The 19,188-nt window shown below is 43.5% G+C and overlaps 1 protein-coding gene and 1 long non-coding RNA gene across 2 annotated transcripts in view; one reads left to right on the forward strand and one right to left on the reverse strand.

Moving 5' to 3' along the window:
• The window catches only part of rspo1 (R-spondin 1), a 282,583-nt gene extending 263,914 nt beyond the window's left edge, over window positions 1-18,669 (forward strand). Inside the window, exon 6 of the mRNA XM_033045492.1 lies at window positions 17,965-18,669. Coding sequence (XP_032901383.1) covers window positions 17,965-18,137 — 173 coding nt within the window. The 3' untranslated portion in view covers window positions 18,138-18,669. The remainder of the gene's footprint in view (window positions 1-17,964) is intronic.
• On the reverse strand, window positions 6,516-7,331 carry LOC116988621. The gene is made up of 2 exons (XR_004416004.1): window positions 7,300-7,331; window positions 6,516-6,577 (listed from the first exon to the last, which is right to left on the reverse strand). It is a non-coding gene; the product is annotated as an uncharacterized LOC116988621 (long non-coding RNA).
• Window positions 18,670-19,188: the final 519 nt, after the last annotated feature.

The raw sequence follows: 19,188 nt of genomic DNA on the forward strand, positions 1-19,188 counted from the left end.
AGGAAGCAAAGAGTAGGAGTAAACGGGTCCTTTTCACACAGTTATTGAAGTAAACATAGTAAAGACAAGGAGACATCAGTTTATCAGTTTGACCCATATTATTGAGGGTGGGAGCGGAGGGCACGTAATCCCTCATCGTAACTCCTCATAAAATAAAGATCAAACTTCAAACTGGTAAGTTCTCGTTTAATCTTACTATTTTACTTCGGAGTCACGTGAGTGAATCCGTGAAGACTTCAAAGCTCTGTGATTTCAAACCGTGTAACAGGTATTATTTCACGCACTGCCGAAGTCCTCGAGGGAGGAAGTGTGTTATCGTAATCAACCAATGAATCTGTTTGTAGAAAAACACAATGGTATTTTTTAACAATAACAACAAAGAAATTAAATTGCTCCCCTGGGCTTAAATTAAATATTTGCAGTCTGTAAAATCTTTCCTGCAAATAAAACAGGTTTTGCCAACGGCTTATTATAAAACATTTCTGAACGGTCTTTCCCCCCACCATCCTGCTGTAGCCAGGATGTGGTCTATAGGCACATCCATTTTTTTTAGCCGTCGACGTGGATGCTGCCCTGGTGGAATGAAATTTGTACATGTTAGTATTTATCCCAGCAGCTTTTAGCACCTGCTTGAGCCATCTCGAAATGGTTTGGCTCGTCACCCGACCATAAGGTTTTTTATGACTGACCCACAAGGCTTTTCATCTCCCTCGAATATTTTGGTTGTGTCTATGTAGGATAGTAGGGTCATGGCACATAACTGTGTTTCTGGCGGGCAAGCCCGGAATTCCACGACTAGATTAGGTGTTTCTGGTCTGCTCTGTTTGATCATTCCCTGGATAACGACAGAGATCTGGTCTGGAGCTGTGAGCATGGTGTCCAGTCGCAATAGGTGTAGTGACTGGACCCTCTGTGCAGATACAAGTGCCATCAACATGAGTGTTTTGAGCATAGATTGTTCCAGGTTGAGGGATCTGGCTGGTGGCCATCCCCATGTCAGGACCACACTGACATCCCATGTATGGGTGTACCTTGGTCTAGGGGGTTAGAGTTGTAAATACCCTTCATTAGTTTGACCACCAGCGAGTGGGAACCCATGGCCTGTTGTCCTGGAGCTGGTTTTAAATAGACAGGCAGGGCACTTCTAGCTGTGTTGATGGCTCTGTAGCTGAGTCCTTCATCGTGGTGAAGGTGTGCCAGGAATTCCAGTACGTTGGTAACTGTAGCGGTTGAGTAGGTGGTCCTTGTATCCAAGCAGTACTTCTCCCATTTTTTGATGCTGGACAAGTGCTGTTTTTTAGTAGATGTTCGGAGGGATGCTGACATGGTTTCGGCGGTTTGTTATGATAATCCCAGTCCCAGAAGTGGTTTGTGCAGAATCTGCAACCCAGGAGTTTGATTTTTTCATGGCACGGGTAGCTTGTGCCCGACACTGGGTGTTAATAACTCTGGGTCACTGGGGAATACCATCGGAGTTTCAACAACCATGTCATGGAGTATTGGGAACCATGGCTGCGTAGGCCAGTCGGGTACTATCAAAATACCTGAAGCAGAGTCCATTTGTATTGTGCGTGGTCCCCGACTGATGAGGCAGAAGGGAGGAAATGCATAGAAGAAGAATTTCCCCAATCCAGCACGAACGCATCTACCGCTGCCGTAGATGCGTTCTTTTTTTTGTTTTTTTGGGGGTTTTAACATCCATTCGATGTTGTCATTAAATTTATGTGGCCTGGTGTCTGCCACTGTGTTTAGCTTACCTGGCAGGTAAGTTACTGATAGCCAAATATGTCTTTCAACACACCATTGCCAAATTGTGTTGACCAACTTGTCGCATGATACCGATTTTATGCCGTCCATATGGTTAATGTAGGCCACCACCGTAGTATTTATCTATTTGTAACCGTACATGCAAGTGATGCATATTTGTGCATATGCTTTAAACCATAAAAGTCACCCATCTCTAGATAATTAATGCCCAGTGTAAGTGGTAACGATGACTCTGGGTTAGTCCATCTACTACTTGTTAGTGATGATAATAGGTTGAAATTATGCCAAATGATGACTCCGGGTTAGTCCATCTATTACCTGTGCTAGATATAGAGTTAGTTGCTCCCCAGCCTTGAGCACTGGCATCTGTTTGGATAACTAACATAGGGTTAGTGATGATAAGCTGTAAACTATGCCAAACGTTTTTTGCCCACCACTGTAGTTCTGATATTGCTTCAGTGGGTAACTTCATGACACGATCATAATGACCTGTATGTTGTTTTTGGTGCAAAGGTCCGAATTATGTAGCCGGAAAATGCTGCTACCATTTTTCCAATTACTCTGTTACTTGTTGAGTAGTTGGTAGTTTGTTGACCATTAAATTGTTGCATGATTGTGCTAATTCAACTATTTTGTCTCTTGGCAATGTTACAGTCACGTAGACTGAATTAATTGTGAAGCCCAAGTAGTCCATGATTGTGGATGCTTAAACTTAGATTTATCTGGATGTAAGACAATCCCAGGGTTTAATGTTTTGTACATCTCCCATGTGACACAGCTAACATAGTCAATTCCATGGTCTTGCCTACCATTTAAGACATCGCTTTAAACTGCTATAGCTGCCCCATCCAGATAAATTTCAGGTATCTGCGATGATCCTTGTGAATGGTACTAAATAGTAAACATCTTTAAGATCAATGCTTGCCATGAAGTATCCTTTGGAATGTAGTTGTTTGGCAGTAACAACTGTTTCCATTTTGAAATGTATATACTTAACAAACATATTTAGTGAAGTTAAGTCAATGATGATGCGACATCCACCATCTTGTTTGGGTTTAGTGAATATATTGCAAGGGTTCAGGTTTTCCCATGAGAATGCGGACCACGAGCTTTCATCAGTCCCATATGTAGACGTCGACTGATGGACGCGATGGGGTGCTGCTGCTTATTGTTTTTGGTTTTGCTCGTCCCGGGGCCTGCCCTCATGAGACCGAAAACTTGTTAAGGCCTCTCCATATCCTTCATATGCTTTGTGAGGTTTTTGCCAGAGAGCAGTGGGTCTGGCTCAGTGGCTGGGGTTTTGCACAACCCCGCAAATTTAGGGTTTTATGGCAGGTCTTATGATTTGTTTACGAAGGTTGTGGTCATCTCCATATTGGTCCACGGAACGAGCAGACGATGTGATGGCTGACGTCAGGAGCCTGAGGACCGCTGCAGTTTTAGCTCCTGGTTCCGAATGTTTGCCCCAACGTGCCCCCACTTTTGGCTGTTTACAGCCGGCACTTTAAGGGACTCACAGTTCTCTGGAGCTGTATATCTCATTGACCACCTCTCCTGCGGGGCCTTGAACGGCCTCCTGCACGTGGGGTTGCCACGTAGCGGTCCACCACACCTAGCAGCTCTTCCTGTTCCTGCACCCCTTGCATACTCCCGAGATCTTCAGCCAGTCCTGGTCACCAAAGGTTAAGGAGGAAGCAATGGACAGTGCAGAAGGCACTATGGAGGGAGTGCCTGAACTCCCCCCTGCGAGAGCGCCCCTCACGAAGCACGTCTCCTGGAGCTCGAAGCGGCTGTCTCTCCCCCGGGCGGGTGGAGAGACGTCCCCGTCCGACAAGTCGGAAGCCACCGGCCGGACGCCTCTTCCGTGGCTTTACTTCCAGCCCGCTGCTCAGGCGCTAGCGGGCTGGGCTCGGACGCGGTGTTGGGGAATAGCGGAGGCCGGGTAAGCGGTCCTACCGCCTTGTTGCTGCCCCCCCCCCACTCTTCCATGGCTTGGTGAACAGGTTTGTTCTAGAGCCTTTCTTCTCTGCCTGAAAGCAGAAGGCTCCTCCTGTGAAAGAAAAACCCGACCTCAGAGCTTACCTGACGGTCCATTTCTTTCACCCCGTAACGGGAGCGCCTGACTCCCCCGGAGTCTAAGGGGGGACCGCTTGCATCTGGACTGGCACTGGCGCAGCACCCTTTCTGTGGACCGCAGCGTGAGCGGTCCTGGTGGCGTCTCTCCCCCTTCCGTGAACGGAACGCTCCTTGCCCGGAGTCCAACGGGGGCCGCTTGCGTCTGCTGCTTTGCTCCACCTGGAGCAACAAACAGACGCGAGTCGCTGGTTAAACTGAAGGTAAGTACTTACCTAAAGCTTCCTCTTTCAGGCTTGTAGCGGGAGCGCCTGACTCCCGCCTGCCGCTGTTGCCTACTGAAACGTAATGCCGCGCATGCGTGCTGAGCGGGTTCTTCACGGAATCACTCACGTGACTCCGAAGTAAAATGGCCTTATCTTGTCTTCTTTTAGACCACCTTATCATCAGACATTAATGCCCGATTTCTGGACTTCAGAAGAGTGCGGATCTCATAGTTCATCCAAGGCTTCTGATTGGGAAACACTTGGCAGGTTTTTGTTAGGATGCAGTCCTCCACACGTTTCTTTATGAAGTCTGTAACGACTGTGGCGTATTCGTTCAGGTCCGTTGCCGAGTCCCTGAACATTGCTCACTCTACAGACTCCAAACAGTCCTGGAGTTGTTCCTCTGCCCCCCCCCCCCCCCCCCCCCCCCCCCCCCGTCACCCAGGATCAGCTCTGAACAGTCCTCACCTCCGGGGGTGTGCTCTTTAATTGCTGCCTGTAGGCAGGAAGAAGCAGCACCGCGGTATGGTCGGGTTTACCGAAGTGATGGCAAGGGATAGAGCGATAGAAACAGAAATTAGGTGCAGGAGTAGGTCATTCGGCCCTTCGAGCCTGCACCGCCATACGATATGATCATGGCTGATCATCCAACTCAGTATCCCGTACCTGCCTTCTCTCCATACCCTCTGATCCCTTTAGCCACAAGGGCCACATCTAACTCCCTCTTAAATATAGCCAATGAACTGGCCTCAACTACCCTCTGTGGCAGAGAGTTCCAGAGATTCACCACTCTCTGTGTGAAAAAAGTTTTTCTCATCTCGGTTTTAAAGGATTTCCCCCTTATCCTTAAGCTGTGACCTCTTGTCCTGGACTTCCCCAACATCGGGAGCAATCTTCCTGCATCTAGCCTGTCCAACCCCTTAAGAATTTTGTAAGTTTCTATAAGATCCCCTCTCAATCTCCTAAATTCTAGAGAGTATAAACCAAGTCTATCCAGTCTTTCTTCATAAGACAGTCCTGACATCCCAGGAATCAGTCTGGTGAACCTTCTCTGCACTCCCTCTATGGCAATAATGTCCTTCCTCAGATTTGGAGACCAAAACTGCAAGCAATACTCCAGGTGTGGTCTCACCAAGACCCTGTACAACTGCAGATAGGCATCCTTAATGGTGGTGTAGCAGTGGTCGAGGGTGTTTGGTCCTCTGGTGCAGCAGGAGACATGTTGATGGAAGTTAGGGAGCGATTTATTGAGGTTTGCTTTGTTGAAGTCCCCAGCAATGGTGGTAAATGCCTCGGGGTAAGATGACTGGTGTTTGTTGACCACGGCGTGCAGCTCCTCCAGTGCCAGATGGACATCTGCCTGGGGTGGGATGTAGACCGCGATCAGGATGATTGAGGTGAATTCCCTTGGAAGGTTGAAGGGACGGCACTTCACAGCCAGATGTTCGAGGTGGGGAGAGCAGGAGTTGGAAAGGACTGCCACATCTGAGCACCATGCAGAGTTGACCATGAGGCAGACGCCCCCTCCTCTCCCTTTTCCAGATGCCTGCGTACGGTCCATACGGTGGATGGAGAACCCTTCAGGCTGGACCGCTGAGTCTGGGGAGCTGGGGGTGAGCCATGTCTCTGTGAAACAGAACATAGAGCATTCCCTCAGCTCCCTTTGATAAAGTAGCCTTGCCCTTAAGTCCTCCACTTTATTTTCTAGTGACTGTACGTTGGCCAGTAGGATAGTAGGGAGAGGGAGCCAAAGTCCCCTCTGCTTCAGCCTGACCTGTAGTCCTGCCCGACGGCCACGTTTCCATACTTCATGGAGCCCTCCTCAGTGTTTAAAGATAGAGTACTTGCGGGTCTCCGCGAGGTCGGGGATTCCCCTGCGATCGGGAATTCCCATACAGTCGGCACCTCCAGCTCCGTTGCTGCTGAGGGATCCTGCCCGACAGCCTCGATTCCAGACTCCATGAAGGCCTCCCCGTTGTTTGCAGGTAAGGTTCTTGCTGTACCTGCGCTCCTCCGCGAGGTTGGGAAATCCCCTCTGATCGGGGATTCCCTTACCGGCGCTAACATCGGGAGTTCTCAGTGGCACTAATGCATTTAAATGCGTTAGCAGCTCGCTACTTACGGCGTTAATTCCAGTGGATTTTCTGATGCAGGCGAGTTCATAAATGGCGTATTTAACTATTTTTCTTTGTGCTGTTCGCAAAATGTCCCCGCAGGTAGGCGCCATCTTAGGGGATCTGTGGATTGAACTAAATTAAAAGAGGAAAAAGAAAACAGAAAAGGAATGAAAAATAAATCAACATCATCAAATATATCTTAACATCATATGACCATAAATACTAAGAAATGTTATTTGAGTCCTATCATTACCTTTCTTCCTTCGAGACCTTGCTATCGCTCAATTTGGTCTTGTAATGTTGCAGAAGTGACGATAGCACTCGGCATGATAACCCGGGATACACTGCTGCCTCCTAATGATCGAAGATAAAATGTGTCAGGGAGTATTTTACATCTTTTCATGTTTTATATTATTTACAGTGCATGTCCACATAAAACACTTTTGTGTGTGAGTGTGCATGGGGCTCTGAAGAGTGGAGGGGCAGAGGCTGCAGAATAGCTACAGAAAGAAAACATCTCATTGTACTTAAGTCTGTATGGACCAATTCATAAAATGTCAACCTCTTCTTAATGTTAATGAGACTTACATGTAAGTTACTATCGTAGATAAGTTAGTTCAAGTTCACATGCACCAATTGATTTCAACATAAACATCCACCATTTCTGACCATTTCTCACTGCGATGAAAGGCAATAAATTGCAGTCAATCTTCCTCCTTGGTTCTCCTGTGGTCGGGGCCTTGAACCCTCCGCAGTCGCCGCTACAGAGACCGTGGCTCTATGTTATGTACATACGCCACGCGGTTGGAGCACTGTTTCTCGGTAAATGATCGCAGGCCGCTCCGAGATTAGATGTTAAAGAAGACTTGTTTGACTTCAACAAGCTGGCATTAGTGACAACTTTAATTTAATTTATTCAGGATAGACAAGGTTCAAGTCTTCAACTTCAGCCTCCAGATCTGATTTTTCACATTATAAGAGGTTGAAATTAAATTAAAGTCCATACAGATTAATTTCATAATTAATATTATTAATATTTTCATAATTAATTTTCATTTTCAGACTTTAGATCTTACCTTTCAGTTCCAGTTGATTCACAATTTTTCACTGGTTTCACGACTTGGCTGTCCTTTTTGGGTTGCAGCACCTTAGCAGCGACTTTGCTTTCAAGACTTCCACTTCTACCCACTTAGCTGCACATTCTTCAGACTTCTTAATGCTTTTCTCACTAAATTCATTTACCTTGCTATGAGTTTCGACGGCATGTATTGCACAGAACAACAAAGAACCTTCATTGTAATCTCCAGTAAAACTGGCATCAGTAGAAGTACTCTCCGCCTAGCTAGCCTGAAACAATGCGCGTGAGTGGTCAATTGGCATCCGACTCAATGTCAAATGTGCTTTGATTGGACATGGAAAATTGGAGGTTTTCTCATATTTTAAAAATATGTGCAGATTTTGTTCCTGACGAGTTTCAGGTATTATTTATATAATATTTTTTACACAATATGTGAAAAATACAGGTAGATATGTAATTTGGGTCACAAAATGAAACACAAAAGCACCTCGGCCCACAGCCTACGCTGCTTTTGAACAACCCAGATACTCCCACACACATTGTCGACCATCACCCAGTTTCTTTCTCCACCCCAATCAACTCCATTTGCCCATCACCCACACACTCCTCCCACTGGGTCCCCTATCCCGACCCCCCACTGTTCCCATCTTCCTGCCAAACTCCAGTATTTCATTCCACTCTTCACCTTTCTTTCCCATCAGATTCCGTTATAGATGTAGCCCAGTCCATGTAGCCCAGTCCATCACACAGAACAGACTTCCCACCATTGACTCCATCTACGCTTCATACTAAATCAGAAAGGCAGCCAACATAATCAAAGATTTATCCTTCACTGATCATTCCTTCATCTCCATGATCCCGTACAGCAGAAGGTACAGACGCTTGAATGCATTCTCCACCATGCTAAGGTCCAGCTTCCTCTCTGTTATCAGGATTCTAAACGGTCCATCCATAATCTAGTGTTCTGTCCAATTCACCTCTACCACATTGCGGACATTGGACTTTGTCTCTAGAACTGATGCGCTACATTGATGAGAATTATATTTTGTATTGGGTATAACCATATAACCATATAACAATTACAGCACGGAAAAAGGCCATCTCGGCCCTTCTAGTCCGTGCCGAACACTTATTCTCCCCTAGTCCCATCTACCTGCACTCAGACCATAACCCTCCATTCCATTCCCGTCCATATAACTATCCATTTATTTTTAAATGATAAAATCGAACCTGCCTCCACCACCTCCACTGGAAGCTCATTCCACACAGCTACCACTCTCTGAGTAAAGAAGTTCCCCCTCATGTTACCCCTAAACTTCTGTCCCTTAATTCTGAAGTCATGTCCTCTTGTTTGAATCTTCCCTACTCTCAGTGGGAAAAGCTCATCCACGTCAACTCTGTCTATCCCTCTCATCATTTTAAAGACCTCTATCAAGTCCCCCCTTAACCTTCTGCGCTCCAAAGAATAAAGACCTAACTTATAACCATATAACAATTACAGCACGGAAACAGGCCATCTCGACCCTTCTAGTCCGTGCCGAACACGTATTCTCCCCTAGTCCCATATACCTGCGCTCAGACCATAACCCTCCATTCCTTTCCCGTCCATATAACTATCCAATTTATTTTTAAATAATAAAAACGAACCTGCCTCCACCACCTTCACTGCAAGCTCATTCCACACAGCCACCACTCTCTGAGTAAAGAAGTTCCCCCTCATGTTACCCCTAAACTTCTGTCCCTTAATTCTCAAGTCATGTCCCCTTGTTTGAATCTTCCCTACTCTCAGTGGGAAAAGCTTATCCACGTCAACTCTGTCTATCCCTCTCATCATTTTAAAGACCTCTATCAAGTCCCCCCTTAACCTTCTGCGCTCCAAAGAATAAAGCCCTAACTTGTTCAACCTCTCTCTGTAACTTAGTTGCTGAAACCCAGGCAACATTCTAGTAAATCTTCTCTGTACTCTCTCTATTTTGTTGACATCCTTCCAATAATTAGGCGACCAAAATTGTACCCCATACTCCAGAATTGGCCTCACCAATGCCTTGTACAATTTTAACATTACATCCCAACTTCTATACTCAATGCTCTGATTTATAAAGGCCAGCACACCAAAAGCTTTCTTTACCACCCTATCTACATGAGATTCCACTTTCATGGAACTGCGCACAGTTATTCCCAGATCCCTCTGTTCACCTGCATTCTTCAATTCCCTACCATTTACCATGTACGTCCTATTTTGATTTGTCCTGCCAAGATGTAGCACCTCACACTTATCAGCATTAAACTCCATCTGCCATCTTTCAGTCCACTCTTCCAACTGGCATAAATCTCTCTGTAGAATTGAAAATCTACTTCATTATCCACAACCCCACCTATCTTAGTATCATCTGCATACTTACTAATCCAATTTACCACACCATCATCCAGATCATTGATGTACATGACAAACAACAGTGGACCCAACACAGATCCCTGTGGCACCCCACTAGTCACTGGCCTCCAACCTGACAAACAACCATCCACCATTACTCTCTGGCATCTCCCATTCAGCCACTGTTGAATCCATCTTGCTACTCCACCATTAATACCCAACCATTGAACCTTCTTAACCAACCTTCCATGAGGAACCTTGTCAAAGGCCTTACTGAAGTCCATATATACAACATCCACTGCTTTACCCTCATCAATTTCCCGAGTAACCTCTTCAAAAAATTCAAGAAGATTAGTCAAACATGACCTTCCAGGCACAAATCCATGTTGACTGTTCCTAATCAGACCCTGTTTATCCAGATGCTTATATATATTATCTCTAAGTATCCTTTCCATTAATTTGCCCACCACTGACGTCAAACTAACAGGTCTATAATTGCTAGGTTTACTCTTAGACCCCTTTTTAAACAATGGAACAACATGCGCAGTACGCCAATCCTCCGGCACTATTCCCGTTTCTAATGACATTTGAAATATTTCTGTCATAGCCCCTGGTATTTCTACACTAACTTCCCTCAATGTCCTAGGGAATATCCTGTCCGGACCTGGAGACTTATCCACTTTTATATTTCTCAAAGTGTCAGTACTTCCTCTTCTTTGAATCTCATAGTTTCCATAGCTACTCTACTTGTTTCCCTTACCTCACATAATTCAATATCCTTCTCCTTGGTGAATACCGAAGAAAATAAATTGTTCAATATCTCCCCCATCTCTTTTGGCTCTGCAGATAGCTGTCCACTCTGACTCTCTAATGGACCAATTTTATCCCTCGTTATCCTTTTGCTATTAATATAGCTGTAGAAACCCTTTGGGTTTACTTTCACCTTACTTGCCAAAGCAACCTCATATCTTCTTTTAGCTTTTCTAATTTATTTCTTAAGATTCTTTTTACATTCTTTATACTCCTCAAGCACCTCATTTACTCCATGCTGCCTATAATTATTGTAGATCTCCCTCTTTTTCCGAACCAAGTGTCCAATTTCCCTTGAAAACCATGGCTCATTTCCGATTTTTACTATTTCCTTTCAACCGAACAGGGACATAAAGATTCTGTACTCTTAAAATGTCACCTTTAAATGTACTCCATTTCTATTCCACATCTTTCCCATAAAACAAAATGTCCCAATTTACTCCTTTTAAATCCTTTCGCATCTCCTCAAAGTTAGCCTTTCTCCAATCAAAAATCTCAACCCTAGGTCCAGTTCTGACCCTCTCCATAATTATATTGAAACTAATGGTATTGTGATCACTGGTCCTGAACTGTTCCCCAATGCATACCTCAGCCACCTGACCCTTGTTCAACCTTTCTCTGTAACTTAATTGCTGAAACCCAGGCAACATTCTAGTAAATCTCCTCTGTACGCTCTCTATTTTGTTGACATCCTTCCTATAATTGGGCGACCAAAATTGTACACCATACTCCAGAATTGGCCTCACCAATGCCTTGTACAATTTTAACATTACATCCCAACTTCTATACTCAATGCTCTGATTTATAAAGGCCAGCACACCAAAAGCTTTCTTTACCACCCTGTCTACATGAGATTCCACCTTCAGGGAACTGTGCACAGTTATCCCTAGATCCCTCTGTTCAACTGCATTCCTCAATTCACTACCATTTACCATGTACGTCCTATTTTGAGTTGTCCTGCCAAGATGTAGCACCTCACACTTATCAGCATTAAACTCCATCTGCCATCTTTCAGCCCACTCTTCCAAATGGCCTAAATCTCTCTGTAGACTTTGAAAATCTACTTCATTATCCACAACACCACCTATCTTAGTATCATCTGCATACTTACTAATCCAATTTACCACACCATCATCCAGATAATTGATGTACATCAGACAACAGTGGACCCAACACAGATCCCTGTGGCACCCCACTAGTCACTGGCCTCCGACCTGACAAACAGCCATCCACCATTACTCTCTGGCATCCCCCATTCAGCCACTGTTGAATCCATCTTGCTACTCCACCATTAATACCCAACAATTGAACCTTCTTAACCAACCTTCCATGAGGAACCTTGTCAAAGGTCTTAGTGAAGTCCATATATACAACATCCACTGCTTTACCGTCATCAATTTCCCGAGTAACCTCTTCAAAAAATTAAAGAAGATTAGTCAAACATGACCATCCAGGGTATGTTCCTCTTTGCTCTATATATATTGTCCTTGAGTTTGACCTGATTGTGTTTATGTATGGAATATCTCATCTGATTAGATAATACGCAAAATACATATTATCCCTGTACCTCGGTACATTTGACAATAATCAACCTAAACCCGTACAATTGCTCGTCATGGCAAATCCGTGATCACTGGACATTGCACTGTAAGATCAGAAACAAATGTAAGATCAGAAACATAACCAATGACTTTATGAGTAAATTAACTCTTGCTTGGCGGTGACACAGAGGAATCCGCTATCTCAGTAGATTTCACGTACCTGACTCTGAAATCAGCAAGAAAATGAGGGGAGATGGAATGCTTGGGAGTGATACAGGTTTACAGGATTTAATGGAATATATCAATTTAATAAATGGGTAATTTTGTGAATTTATATTGCTGTCAAGGAAATTCAACGGAATAAAAATGATTCACCACAACTAGTGGCGTGGGATACTTTGTAACTCTGTCGGCGTGCTTTATGTGGCGACTCTTTGCATACCTTGAGTATGCAAAACAAAGAATCTTACTGTGACTTGTCACATGTGACAATAAAGTATCATTCATTCATTCAATGAGCAGCTGGGAATGATTATAGATTATACATAATCAATGGACTCAGACTGTTGATACATTTAACATCACACTGTGTTTTTGATTTTCTGTTTTTGGATTGAATTCTGTTTTTAATTTGTGTCATTGTGATGTCTTTAATTACTTGTTTTACTCCGATTATATGTTTTTATTCCGATTACTATGTAAGGTGTCCTTGAGATTTTGTATGAAAGGCGCCCATTAAATATAAAATTTATTATTAACATCCAATTACTTTATCAATGACAAATCCCCCAAGTCAGCAACATTTTCTGCTTGCACGAATCAATATTGGTGTATATGCCTCAACATTTACCACATGCATTATAATTGATCCATTATATGTACACCAATTGTACTGTTTTTGTGGACTATTTATCTATCTCGCTAGCTATCCTTGACCTCTACCAGTTTGCGTTCTTTTTGCATTTCCACAAAAACGGTACCCGATAGCACTACGAATTTTTTGCCTCCTCCTGTGCTGCAAGTGCAAGTGTGGAATATTGGTGGAGTATTATCAAAGTTATGAAGCTTTAAAAAATCGTAATAACCGCCTCTAGCGGCACCAGCTGTCAATGGCCGATGGCGACGAGAATAAAGCTGAATGAGTGGAGTGAGCAGTGAGCAGAGAGCGCAGAGAGGGCAGAGTGATGCCGGGGAGCGTAGTGTGCAGAAGTGCGGAGAGAGCGAGTGCGGGCTGCTTCTGCAGCGACCACAAATCCCCCGCCACCGAAACCCCCCCACGCCCACAACATACACCCTCTCCCCCGCTAACCCCCCCTCCCTGCACACCCCCCTGCCCCGCACCTCCCTCCCATGCACCCAAATGTGCATCCCACACCCCCCGCCTCCCTCACACCCCCCCCTCCCCCACACCCCCCTCCCCCACACAGCCCCCTCCCCCACAACCCCACACAACTCCACCCCACACCCCCCCCCCAACTGTCCCAGACCCCCCTCCCCCACACCTCCCCTCCCCCTTGGAGAGAAGAGATGCTGCCTGTCCCACTGAGTTACCCAGCATTTTGTGTCTACCTTCAATTTAAACCAGCATCTTTCCTACACATTTTGTCCCCTTTATTCTCCTTGCTTTTGTCTAAATTCATCATAATTATCCATGTTTAATTCTAATCCTGATTTTCCTGTGGCTATGTCTTGGTAATTGACACATTATCTCATTCTTCCAACACATAATTGCCTCCAATTCTCCTCAATTACAGATAATGTGTGTATTACATGACAGATAGTGTAATGTATAATATTACTCCTTCTCACTTAAAGGTTAACTATCTAATTGACCTCCTAGTCTATAAATGTTTACAATTGTTCTATTGGCATCAAAATCTCCCTTCACTTTACTCCCCTTCCCGGTTTGGTTAATGTTTAGGTTGCTTATGTTTCTTACAGTGTTGTAATGTTGATGACATTCACTTGGGATGGCTAATAAGTGGGTGTCATTTCTGGAGGCCTTTATTCTTGGCTACCAGTAAGTATCATGTCCTAGAATACATTTCCCAAATAACATTGGTTTTCAATTTAACATTACGTGCTAGTTGCTCATGAGCAATGTCCTAGTTAAACACTTACATCCTGCGATATTCTTGAAAATGTCCTTTGGTGTTGTGAGTTAAACATATAAACCCAAGAACAAAAGTTAATCTGAATCAAATCAGCCACACTGAGCCAAACTCTTCATCTGTTAAGATTAATGCAGAAAGTGGTCTGGATATTGTAAACAACTTCATGGTAGTTGGCTCAGAGGGGTTCTGTCATTGTCAATAATGGTTCTAACAGCAATTGAGAAGTTGTACAGATCATAATTATTTAAAGGGACCTCTGAATATATATTGAAGAGGGAACCTTTGCATATATAGTGAAGCAGGACCCAGGGGGCTTCATTGTGATGCTATACAGATGTCTAGGAATTTCTCCTGCATTCTCCTGCTTTTTTTTTTTGAAGATGTTACTCGGGAAATTGATGAGGGTAAAGCAGTGGATGTTGTGTATATGGACTTCAGTAAGGCCTTTGACAAGGTTCCTCATGGAAGGTTGGTTAAGAAGGTTCAATGGTTGGGTATTAATGGTGGAGTAGCAAGATGGATTCAACAGTGGCTGAATGGGAGATGCCAGAGAGTAATGGTGGATGGCTGTTTGTCAAGTTGGAGGCCAGTGACGAGTGCGGTGCCACAGGGATCTGTGTTGGGTCCACTGTTGTTTGTCATGTACATCAATGATCTGGACGATGGTGTGGTAAATTGGATTAGTAAGTATGCAGATGATACTAAGATAGGTGGGGTTGCGGATGACTTGAGAATTAAGGGACTGAAGTTTAGGGGTAACATGAGGGGGAACTTCTTTACTCAGAGAGTGGTAGCTGTGTGGAATGAGCTTCCAGTGAAGGTGGTGGAGGCAGGTTCGTTTTTATCATTTAAAAATAAATTGGATAGTTATATGGATGGGAAAGGAATGGAGGGTTATGGTCTGAGCGCAGGTATATGGGACTAGGGGAGACTATGTGTTCGGCACGGACTAGAGGGGTCGAGATGGCCTGTTTCCGTGCTGTAATTGTTATATGTTATATGTTATAATGAAGTAGAGTTTCAAAGTCTACAGTGAGATTTATGCCAGTTGGAAGAGTGGGCTGAAAGATGGCAGATGGAGTTTAATGCTGATAAGTGTGAGGTGCTACATCTTGGCAGGACAAATCAAAATAGGACGTACATGGTAAATGGTAGGGAATTGAAGAATGTAGGTGAACAGAGGGATCTGGGAATAACTGTGCACAGTTCCCTGAAAGTGGAATCTCATGTAGATAGGGTGGTAAAGAAAGCTTTTGGTGTGCTGGCCTTTATAAATCAGAGCATTGAGTATAGAAGTTGGGATGTAATGTTAAAATTGTACAAGGCATTGGTGAGGCCAATTCTGGAGTATGGTGTACAATTTTGGTCGCCTAATTATAGGAAGGATGTCAACAAAATAGAGAGAGTACAGAGGAGATTTACTAGAATGTTGCCTGGGTTTCAGCAACTAAGTTACAGAGAAAGGTTGAACAAGTTAGGGCTTTATTCTTTGGAGCGCAGAAGGTTAAGGGGGGACTTGATAGAGGTTTTTTAAATGATGAGAGGGATAGACAGAGTTGACGTGGAAAGGCTTTTCCCACTGAGAGTAGGGAAGACCCAAACAAGGGGACATGACTTGAGAATTAAGGGACTGAAGTTTAGGGGTAACATGAGGGGGAACTTCTTTACTCAGAGAGTGGTAGCTGTGTGGAATGAGCTTCCAGTGAAGGTGGTGGAGGCAGGTTCGTTTTTATCATTTAAAAATAAATTGGATAGTTATATGGATGGGAAAGGAATGGAGGGTTATGGTCTGAGCGCAGGTATATGGGACTAGGGGAGATTATGTGTTCGGCACGGACTAGAAGGGTCGAGATGGCCTGTTTCCGTGCTGTAATTGTTATATGGTTATATGGTTATTCAGCGTTCCCCTTTTAACGTTCTTATCAAGTGCCAGGAACCATCTCCCTGTATTATTGGCAAAGATCTCCTATCACTTGATTTCAAAGTCCACAATTATTCCCCTCACCATGACAATAAATGAAGCCTCTCAGTTCCTGCTCGTGGACAGCTGGCTGCTTCTTTTTAGCGTGCAGTTACATTAGACCCCATGTTTCTTGGGGCTGATGCAGATCAGCATGTGTAGATGTTGCTGTGTGTGAGGTGGGAGAGGGGGAAAACAGTCACTGAATAGGGTAAAAGGTGCTGTGAATTTGGAAAATGACATGTGGATGCTCACCCATTTTTAAACAATAGTGATGTATCTGTGTTTCTTTGTTACATGGACGCTGAAAGTTTTTAGGGTTTGGATTGGTAGTTCAGTATATGGATTCTCAGTACTTTATAGGAAGGAATTGTAGATCATAATCATTACTCTATTAGCCAAGTATGTTTTGCACCATATGAGGAATTTGATTTGCCATACAGTCATGCCAATAAAAAGCAACAAGACACACAAAATACATTTTAACATAATGTGAAGGCAGGAGAATGGTATTGAGAGGGAAAGATACAGCATCTAAACCTTCATTAAAATATGAAATTTCACTGATAAGGAAATGTTCTCACAAGTGATAAAAATGTCACTTGGTGTGGTATTCTTCATCACTTTATGTTCTTGCCTCTAGTACAGAATACACAATATAGTGAAAATGGTCTGAACTACATTTGAGAACTTACAGTATTAGCAAATGAGGCATCTTCTAACTGCTCAGCCTATTTGTGTCCCATTACTGCCCTCTTTTGTTTTGAACCAACATACCCTTATGCCAATTAATATTTCATGCTTTCCATTGTCTACAATGCAAACTTTTTGTTTCTTCTTCCCCAGTCCCATTGTTTTACATCTTCACATTTCCTTAGCACTAAGATTTCCTATTTTTAATGGATCCCCAGCCTGTAAGTTTCATTTTTCCAGCATTTTTGGTCATTTTGACCATGGATCCCTATCCTCTCCCACTTCCACCATCAGCACTGACTGAGAATATTGTATTTCCCCCTAGAATAGTGCCATCATTCACATCCCTCCTCACACTCGCTGAATCTGCCCTCACAGTGAACAGCTACGTGTTTAACTTCATTCAATTGCACCACGTAAAATCAATCACTCAATGGAACTCATTTATATGATGTGCAAACTATCCCGCTCTTCCCCCTCACATCTCCCAATGTTCCTGCTCAAATTCTATACCTGAAATCGAGTCACACAGTATGGTAACCGGCCCTTTGGCTCAACTTGCCCACCGATCAAGATGGCCATCCACATAGGCCATCATTTGGCCCATAACCATCTAAACCTTTCCATTTTTCTATGAATTCTTCGCATCCTTAGTCTTATAGAGGTGTACAAAATCATGAGAGACACACAGAGTCTCTTGGCACAGTAGGGGAATCGAGAACCAGCTGACATGGATTTAAGGTGAGGGGGAAAGATTTAATAGGAACCTGAGGGGTAACTTTTGCATGTAAAGGGTGGTAGGTGTATGAAACACGCTGCTGGAGGAGGTAGTTGAGGCAGGGACTATTGCAAAAGTTAAGAAATATTTAGACAGGTAAATGGATAGGTGAGGTTTGGAGGGATTTGGACCAAATGCGGGCAGGTGGGACAAGTATAGCTGAACGGCCTGTTTCCACACTCTATGACACTATGATCAAAATGTTCAATGATAAATTTCACAAAATGTTTTTGTCTTTCCTTGTGTAATCCTGTGTATCCTTAACATTGACATTTATCCATCTTGTGAGAGCACTCACCACCCATCAGGATAGTTGCTCTTCCTCAGTGTGTATAAATGCAGTAGGAGGCTTTTTTTGCAAAGTAATAATGACAGTGTGTCTTTCTGCAACAGGACGAGGAAAAGGAAATGGAAGAAAAGACAAACAGAAACCCGGAAAGAAAGGCAAAAGGAACAAAGAAGGTGGTAGTCGGCACAGCAAGAAGGAGAGCAAGGCCGGCAGTAAGAAGAAGAAAGGACAACAAGGAAAGGCACTTCCTGAAACGACCCCCAGCACCAGTCAATAACAGCCTTAACTTTCAACACAGACACTTTAATGCTGATGCATATAAGTCAGCTCTCAGACCTGAAGCACTGCTGCAGTGAGAAATAAATACAGCCTCTTGCTACTCTAACTGTAACTGAAAAGAATTGACATTATCGTTTTGAGGACTTAAATATTGCAACCCCATTGCACCTGGCTTCAGTGTATATCTGAAAATGGAATGAAATGGGTATTAAATAGTCCAGTGGACACAATCTTCCAGAGGATTTTGTTAGGAACTTCCATGAAAACAGTGACTGAATATTATAGAGCAGGCCTGCTGCAGAACCAACGGAGATGACTGTTCTAGGGAGGGAAGGAATGACTTTGACATAATGGCTTCTGGAATTGTGCAGATATTTCTGCAATTATTTTGGGCAGTTGGTCACTGCATTGAATGAAAGATGTAAACCTAATTTACTAACAGAATGTTAGAATGATGCATCATTAAACTGCTTTAAAATATATTTCAAATTAAAATAAGGCAATAAAAACATATAACAATTTGAAATTGATTAATTACTTTACTCTAAAGTGGCTCTTGTTTTCTTTAGTGCTTCGACATATAACATGATACTTTTATCTTAATTCAAGACTCCTTTCTTTAGTAATCTGCATGATCTGGCACTTGATATAGTTCATAAGGTCATAAGTTGTAGAAGCAAAATTAGGCCATTCGGCCCATCAAGTCTACTCCGTCATTCAATCACGGCTGATCTATCTCTCCCTCTCAACCCCATTCTTTCAACTTCTCCCCCTAACCCCAGATACCAGTACTACTCAAGAATCTATCAATCTCTGCCTTAAAAATATCAATTGATTTGGCCTTCACATCCATCATGGGCAATGAATTCCACACATTCACCACCCTCTGACTAAATAAATTCCTCCTCATCTCTTTTCTAAAGGTACGTCCTTCTATTCTGAGACTGTGGCCTCTGGTGCTCGACTCTCTATTACTTATATAACTATAAAGTTGTCAAAACAAAAACATCTGACACAGAGCTCTGAGCTGAAGCAATTGTGTAACAGTT

This window comes from Amblyraja radiata, chromosome 27, assembly GCF_010909765.2.
Source record: "Amblyraja radiata isolate CabotCenter1 chromosome 27, sAmbRad1.1.pri, whole genome shotgun sequence".
NCBI classification, from domain to species: Eukaryota; Metazoa; Chordata; class Chondrichthyes; order Rajiformes; family Rajidae; genus Amblyraja; species Amblyraja radiata.